The sequence below is a fragment of the Clarias gariepinus genome, chromosome 26 (genome assembly GCF_024256425.1).
Source record: "Clarias gariepinus isolate MV-2021 ecotype Netherlands chromosome 26, CGAR_prim_01v2, whole genome shotgun sequence".
NCBI lineage: Eukaryota > Metazoa > Chordata > Actinopteri > Siluriformes > Clariidae > Clarias > Clarias gariepinus.
The window spans coordinates 21,422,693-21,431,576 of record NC_071125.1 but is presented as its reverse complement, the minus strand read 5'-3'; the positions used below and the strand labels follow the sequence as shown (position 1 = coordinate 21,431,576).

Genomic DNA, 8,884 nt, shown 5'->3' with positions numbered 1-8,884 from the left:
GAAATATGTAAATTAACTAGCTTCAAAGAAGCTCAAACTTAGTCTTAAAGGATTAGAAATATTTTGTATTTTATCTGTATTGTTTTGCGATTTATTTTCATGTTTTCATTTAAATTCAAGTTTTTTACTACAAAGTAAATAAAGCAACTTCAAGTCATATATATATATATATATATATATATATATATATATATATATATATATATATATATATATATATATTTGGCCCCCTGTAGCGATCCTAGCATCTTAACTGGTCTATTAGGGTATCCCTTCATAAAGAGCCGTATAAGAAAAAACAAACAAAAAAAACATGGTGCACTGCTTGTGGCGTGGGTTACATTAATGATGCTTAAATTTACCCATGTAACATTCCAAATGTAATACAAATTCAAACACACTTACTGCTTTTGAGTGTTAGTGTCATTTTAATTCTCTTTATTTTTCATTAAAATACATGTTCAAAAGAATACGATGGCGTCCTTAAAGGTTTTGGGAAACTGTGTTCCTGTAAGTTCCAGGTCTCCTCCAAAGCAAGGCAGCTTTTTTAAGACACACAGGTGAACAAATTCCTCACCACCCACATGTACCTGTCAGTCGCCATCAAGTTATACAAGTTATTCTTTGAAGAAAAAAGGGCTATTGAGGTCTATTTAGTATTAGACATTAGTAAAAGATATTTGTGTCTTACCTTGATGAAATACTTCGTCCCACCTACCACATGTGTCTTGTAGGATTTAGCAGTGAAGATGTTAAAAGTTCGACCTGCTTTTTTTTCTGCGTGAACCTTCATCTGCAAATTATTAATAATCAGCACTTGAACTTTTATCTTAAAATATTTTCTATGACTTTCAAATGTAACTGTTCTTATAACTTTTACATACAGAAGTCATGGTAATGTCAATGATACAAACACATTACTGTCAGAAATAATCCGACTCCTGCAAACAATTACGCAATCAGATTTTTCCTGAACCAGTACTAGTTGTTATAGGCATTTCTTTTAACAATGTTATAAGTAATGCATATAAGAGTATGCCAGAAACTATAACTACAGTAAAACCTTGAATGTAAGCATGATTCATTCCAGAGGCTTGCTTGTATATCAAAGCTAATTTCTCCCATAAGAAATAATGGAAACTCTGAGTGATTTATTTCACAACCCAAAAATATTAATATAAAAATAGTTTATACAAAATAAAGTAAAACTAAAACCTGCACCTTGCTTATTAAAAAGAATTGTAACTGTAGTGATTAAGACCAGAGAGAGGAGTGGAAAAAGGGGGGGAAGGGGGGCTGCTGTGTAGGATGATGCACACAAAATAAAAGATGTTTTATGCACACGCACACATGTGCGAGAGAAAGAAAAACCATTGGCTTAGCTGCGATCACGTGACTCTCTGCATCTAAACAAAAAGTGCATACGTGATACTTGATATTTAGAACTTGTATATCAAGATTTGCTCATTTATCAAGTCAAAATGTATTACAAATTTTTGCTCGTCTTGTGGGACGCTCACAAACCAGGTTACTCGCAATCTGCGGTTACATTGTATACTAAACTGTAACCCCTGAACTACAGCGCTTCTTTAACAGCCTTTCTTTTCTTTGTCCTAAAGCTAATGTAACAAAAAAAACTGTTTGTTGTGTTAATGAGAAACCACAAAGCACAAAGGCCTCGGTTCTGAAAGATTTACATTATAGGGAAACTTATTATCTAGGCACAAAGCACTGACACTAGAGACTCCTTTCAAACAATTCTAAATAAATTACTTTAAAACCTTCTAAGTGCATTAAAAACATAAAATGTGTGCATTGCATAAACTATTGAAACCTTGCAACCCTGACCAGGATGTGGTGGATGGTGGTGGTAATGAAATTTGAAAGAAGATTAAACCACTAAGTTTGGCAAATGTAGAAACTAAATGTAGAAAAAAAAACTTTTATTATTACTGAATGTTTTTCCTGGTAGATCCTTATCAGGACACTGGCCAGAGCTTGTTAGTTAAGGAAGTGGTGATCAAATAAACTGTTTTAGCAGAAGAACAAGAAATTTGGAGGAATTAAATAAACTCCACCAACCTTATCACAGATCTGCTGAACCTCAGCAGTGGCCTCTGCCTGTTCAGACAGCCCTCCACATGCAAACATCATTATTGTAGCTACAAGTAAACATATTTTATTTATTATTATACTTTTTTTTTAACGAAAAATTCAAACTGGACACTTCTATTGTAGTAATACTTACCAGTAAGGAGCGAAGTCAAACTACAAACTTTCTGAACACACAGCAGAAGATTAAACAGACCCACAAATACAGCACATATATTTCATAATAAACCACACCCCTAAATAGAAGATCCAACCACAAGGCTACAGCCCGCCCCTAACGCAAACAGCCAATCCTTAGGCTGCGTTTTCGTCTTGTTTGTGATTTCAGGGTTCTTTAGGAACTAAATGTTCCATACTTAAATAATGCCAAGTTTTATCTTTCAAAATAGAATTATTAAATGTATTTAGCTGAATGCACCCTTGGGGTGAACAAATAACATCCAGTAAAAGGAAATATTATTATATTGTAACAAAATCTCTAAACAGGTTAGGTCTATTAAATAAATAAAATTACATTTTAATAGACTTGTATCTGGACACATATTTTAAACCAGAGAACATGCATCATTTTTACTAGTATTTTAAAGAGACATATAGACATAAAGGGAGGTAGGCAAAAGTGAGTAAAAGTAGAAATTCCCTAAGGCAAATATTACTCAAGTAAGAGCAGAACTCCCTCTCTCTCTCTCTCTAACCATGTGTGTTCCTTTTAATACTGACCATTTTCTTTTAGAAATAATAATAATTAAATGAAGCAGTTGAGATAGAAGTCATAGTAACTTCAAACTGTATTACAGTGTATAGTTGTGTTCATGACAAATAAAATTTTTATTTGATTTTGAGTAAGAACAGTTATAGGAAAATATTTTGGATGAAATTTAAAGTGATGCTGTCTGAAACAAGCAGGTTTTTTCCACCAGGATGCCCTCCAGACTCAACCTTCCCACTTTATCCAGGCTTGGGATCAGCACTGCTTCCAGTGGCTGGGGATTTGGCCATTGGCAAGAACCTAGGCTTTCCTCATGGTGAGACACCTACCAAGTACTTGTAAAAAAAAAAACAAAACAAAACAACAAAGCGACCTTAAGAAACCTGTGAAAATAGTACAAGGATTGTCGTCTCGCACCTCCAGGGTTGAGGGCGTTCACGTCTGGTGTGTGTGTAGTAAATTTGCATGTTACAACACTGGTTATGTATTAAAGTTTGTTCCTACCCCTTAGGTTCATGTACTGTACATAAAAACAAAAATAAAAAGAGGGTTAGGGTTAGGGTAGTAAATGAAGATAGTAAATGCTAATACATATCAGCAGCTGATTCTTTTTTTTAAAACAATTGAAATCAATGCTGAAATCTACTCCTGTGATGTTCCAAATGTAAAATAAAAAAATTCCAACACATTTCTTTCTCAGTGGAATACTAAGGTGGACTTTTTTTTTAAATGTCCTTTCTGTTCCATCAAGTGCAACAGTGACCTCGGTGTGAGCCTTTCATTTGAAGCGCATCTAGATAATATTACCAGGATAGCATTCTTTCACCTCAGAAATATTGGCAAGTTAAGGAATATATTGTCACTAAACGATGCATAAAAACTAGTTTTATCACCTCTAGTTTGGACTATTGTAATGCCTTATTGTTTGGTTGTTTAACTAGATGCATAAACAAGCTTCAGCTCGTCCAGAATGCAGCAGCGAGAGTCCTCACTAGAACCAGAAGATACGAGACATATAAAGCAATAAATGGTCTCGCGCCGCAGTACCTGAGCGAACTATATCTGTTCTACTTTTCCACGAAGACGATCATGTCCTCGGCTGATACAGACAGCTGTTCTCTGACTTGTGACTGCAGTCACTTGATAGTTCAGGCCTGGAGTTTCCTACAGTCTACTTGAGCCTGCAATAACGAACTGAATTCCATTTTAACCTTAACACATCTCCTGTTATACTGAACTTCCAACTCAGGTACGCTATAATGGATAATATTCAGCTCGTCCAGTGTGTAGAGTGCAGGATGTTTAAACATTCTTCGTTAGTGGTAATTTTACTTGTGATAGGTGTGTTTTAGTTAGCACTCTGACGGAGAAGATATCAGCGTTAGAGGAGCGCATCCAGACTTTAGAGAGGGTTAGAGAGCGCGAGAGCAGCGTTATTGCCATAGCGGACAGTCTGTGTATCCAGTGTATCCGGTGTATCCCGGGAGCCAGAGCACTGGACATAGCAGGTAATCTTAGGGCTTTAGGACAGCACAGGTTCTCCAAGATAGTGGTACATGCTGGAGCTAATGATATACGCCTTCGTCAGTCAGAGGTTAGTAAGAATAACTTTTCAGAGGTGTTTAAACTAGTGAAGGCGGTGTCCGATGAAGTAGTATGCTCTGGTCCCATCCCAATGAGACGTGGCGACATAACTTACAGCAGGCTATGGTCGCTGAACCGCTGGATGTCTAGGTGGTGCTCTGAAAACGTGGGCTTCATTGATAATTGGAAGACCTTTGAGGGCAAAACTGGCCTGTTAGGGCGGGACGTTGTCCATCCCACTCGGGAAGGTGCTGCTTTCATTTCTTGTAGTATAGCTCATAGTCTCAGAAGAGGCCTAGTTAATCGGTGACAATCCAGAGCCCAGGCCAGGGAGCAGACAGACAGGCTAAACCAACCGTCTGCTAACTGCATAGAGTCGTCACTCAGGGTTCACTCTATTGAGACTGTGTCTGTTCCCCGAGCTAAACAAAAATTTAGAAAGACTCAAAGTCTGTATTACTAATTTAATTAACATAGAAACACAACTCGGATCATACTGAATGCGCAGCCGGCACCTCTGATCTAAAGCTAGGACTGTTAAATATTAGATCTCTCGCATCTAAAGCAGTTATTGTTAACAAAACTATCACAGACCAGGAGTTTGATTCTTTATGTTTATCAGAAACCTGGATTAAAGAGAACGAATATGTAGCTCTAAATGAAGCTAGTCCTCCTGGATACAGATACATACACTAGCCTCGGCTAACTGGTAGAGCAAGTGGCGTCACAGTTATTTACAACGATAATCTGGCTATCGTACAAAAACACAGATTTAAATTTAATGCATTTGAAATCTCTATAGTAACATAAAGTCAGCTCAGACGATTCCGCTAATCATCATTTGCAGAACCCCAGGGCCGTACTCTGAGTTTCTCTGTGAATTTGCAGATTTCCTTTCAAACCTTGTCGTTTCCATAAACAAAGTGTTAATTGCTGGAGATTTTAATATTCATTTTGAGAATCCAGAAGAGCCACTGAGAACAGCATTTATTTCCATACTGGACTCAGTAGGAGTAAATCAGTGTGTAGTAGGACCCACTCATAAAGCAGGTCACACTTTGGACTTAATATTATCCTTCGGATTAAGTATAAGAAACATATTTACAATTCCACAGTCTGAAGTTATCTCAGATCACTGTCTTGTCTCGATTAGAGTGTGTCATAGTAATAATGTATGCACAGCACTGCGCTACCGCCTTAAATGTACATTCACATCAAATACCACACAGAGCTTTATCGATAATCTTCCAGAGTTATCAACTTTGATTGGATCGCCATCTGACTCCACAGAACTCGATCAAGTAACTGAATATCTAGAGTCAACACTTTGTTATAGCTTAGATAATGTAGCTCCAGTTAAAAGGAAAATAATTACAGATAAGAAATGCGCTCCTTGGTATAATGACCACACACGCACTCTAAAACAAACCGCTCGGAAATTAGAATGCAAATGGCGTCAAACTAAATTGTTAGTATTCCAAATAGCATGGAAGGAGAGCATCCTGAACTATAGAAAAGCTCCCAGTGCTGCTAGATCAATGTATCTCCCTCCTCTTATAGAAAATAACAAAAATAATCCTAGATTTTTATTTAATACCACAGCTAAATTAATTAAAAACAAGACCACTGCAGAAATCTCCACAACAACAACATACAGTAGTGAGGATTTCATGAACTTTTTCAATAACAAAATCATAAATATTAGGCAAAAAGTTCAGGCTTTGAAACCAGACAATTTAAGTGATACAGATGATAAATTAATCACATCACATCAGAACCTAGAATACTTTACTCCCCTTGAAGCGAGTGAACTAATTTCACTCATCTCCTCTTCAAAATCGTCAACCTGTGAATTAGATCCGATACCGACACATTTTCTCAAGCAGATAGTTCCAGCAATAAAAGAACCCCTGTTAAAAGTAATTAACTGTTCCCTCAGCAGTGAGTATGTTCCTAAATCCCTTAAATTAGCAGTTACTAAACCACTAATCAAGAAACCTGACCTTGACCCCTGTCAGCTTTCCAATTACAGGCCGATATCAAATTAGAAAATGTAGTAGGAATTAAGGGAACGACCCTCTTATGGCTTAGATCCTATTTGACTGATCGTTATCAGTTTGTAGATTTAAATGGTGACCATTCCTCATGTTCTCAAGTTGAGTTTGGTGTTCCACAGGGTTCTGTTTTGGGCCCACTGCTTTTTTGACTTTACATGCTTCCTCTGGGCAACATAATTCGTAAACATGGTATTAGTTTTCATTGTTATGCTGATGACGCACAAGTATACGTTTCAGCAAAACCAGATGAGAAAAACCAGTTTACTAAAGTTGAGCAATGTGTGCAGGACATAAGAAATTGGATGTTAATTAATTTCCTTCTGCTTAATCCTGATAAGACAGAAGTTCTAGTCATAGGACCACAAGCAGCTAGAAGTAAGATTTCTAAACACACTGTGATTTTAAATGGCCTTTCTGTTCCATCGAGTGCAACAGTAAAAGACCTTGGTGTGATTATACATTCCAGCCTTTCATTTGAAGCACATGTAGATAATATTAGCAGGAAAGCACCTCAGAAATATTGCCAAGATATTAGAAATATATTGTCACCAAATGATGCAGAAAAACTAGTTCATGCTTTTATTACGTCTAGGTTGGATTATTGTAACACCTTACTGTCTGGTTCTTCAACAAGGTGTATAAACAAGCTTCAGTTAGTCCAAAAAACAGCAGCGAGAGTCCTCACGCGAACCAGAAGATACGAGCACATCACCCCTATCTTATCCACATTGCATTGGCTTCCTATGAAATTTCGCATCGATTTTTAAATACTACTCTTGACATATAAAGCATTAAATGGTCTTGCGCCGCAGTATCTGCTAGTGTCCTACTTCAATCAAAGGATGTCAGTACCACGTATTACTAAAACTACAGCTGGGGGCAGAGCTTTTTCTTACAAAGCCCCAAAGTTATGGAACAGTCCTCCAAATAATGTTCGTGGCTCAGACACAGTCTCAGTGGTTAAGTCTAGAAACCTATTTATTTAGCCAAGCATTTTTGCAAATAGATTTACCTTAGGTAAAGGAGCAGATCTGGGGGACTCATGGACATAGAGTATTAGGTGAACTGATATGTTTAGATGCTGTCCTCCCTACTCTCATTGATCACTTAGGTTTGTTGACGGTGAGGTGATTGGTTGCTTTACATCTCAGGAAGCCTTCATGTCTGTGTTTCCTTCTGGCTCTCCCCTTTTAGTTATGCTGTCATATTTAGTCTTCTGCTAGCACTGCTTTAGTCCCTGCTTGCACTCTGCACTACATATACATCCACATTATACATTGTTCGACTGTCACCATACCTAACTGCCACCTATCCATCTCTTTTGCTCTCTCCTCTTCTGCTCTCTCCTCTCTCTCTCCCTCTCTCCTTTTTCCTCTAACTATCTCTGTTGAGCTATACATGTCACTCCTGAGCTGCCAGTTATCCAGACCTCCTCTGCCCTCTGGACCTGTCTGAACTCGTCCTGGAGTCCTGCATCTGGTTGGAGATCTCATCACATGGGTGCCCCGTGTGGTCTGCCTGGGATACGTGTGGTGACTGGGGATGGCTCCATTTTTCCATGAAGGTGGTCCTGTCCTCGACTGATGTAGACAGTTGTTCTCTGAGGACCTGTGACTGTAGTCGCTCAATAGTTCAGGACTGAAATTTCTTACATTCTACCTGAGCCTCCAGGAACAAACTGGACTTTAATCTTACACATCTCCTCTTATGCTTAACTTCCAGTCTCGCATAATATTATGCACATCAATCCCTGCTATCTGTTTTCACCCAGATGAGGATGGGTTCCCTGTTGAGTCTGGTTCCTCTCAAGGTTTCTTTCTATTACCATCTCAGGGAGTTTTTCCTTGCCACTGTCGCCGTCATCCTCGGCTTGCTCATCAGGGACAATCATATCATTTTGATTCATACACATTCACATCTCATAAAAACTTATTTGAATTGTGTAAAGCTGCTTTGCGACAATGTCAATTGTTAAAAGCGCTATACAAATAAAATTTAATTGAACTGAACCAAAATGTTATAAGAAGGGTTGGACCCAAAAGCAGAACACAACAGAGCCAGAGGGCAATTTAGAAACTATTAATAAAAGTTTAGATTAAATACAAGTAATGGAAGAGATTCAAGATCAACAGAAATGCATTAATTGCTTTGAAGCCCTAGTGAAAAAAAATACACTTTAGTGTATTACAATTATATTGAAATCTTTGATAGTACATTGCAAATATACTACCAAAAAGTTACCATCATTTAATATGTAAAAAGTATACTAACATAATGCTTTTACCAATTTTTGGAATTAAACCTTAAACATATTTCAAAATAATTGTATTATAGTACACTTTCCAATATATATTAGGAAAAATATACTTTAAGTAAAAGGTTGGTGTAATTTTCAAAGCACAATTATTTAAAGTTTGTTCAA

At 37.3% G+C, this 8,884-nt stretch overlaps 1 protein-coding gene across 1 annotated transcript; it reads right to left on the bottom strand.

The window, feature by feature from the left end:
• Positions 1-431: 431 nt before the first annotated feature.
• LOC128514260 (cystatin-B-like) lies at positions 432-2,298 on the bottom strand. Its single transcript, XM_053488026.1, has 4 exons — positions 2,249-2,298; positions 2,083-2,162; positions 692-793; positions 432-590 (listed from the first exon to the last, which is right to left on the bottom strand). The coding sequence occupies exons 2-4, from the start codon at positions 2,152-2,154 to the stop codon at positions 462-464; spliced, it is 303 nt and encodes a 100-aa protein (XP_053344001.1). The 5' UTR covers positions 2,155-2,162; positions 2,249-2,298; the 3' UTR covers positions 432-461.
• Positions 2,299-8,884: the final 6,586 nt, after the last annotated feature.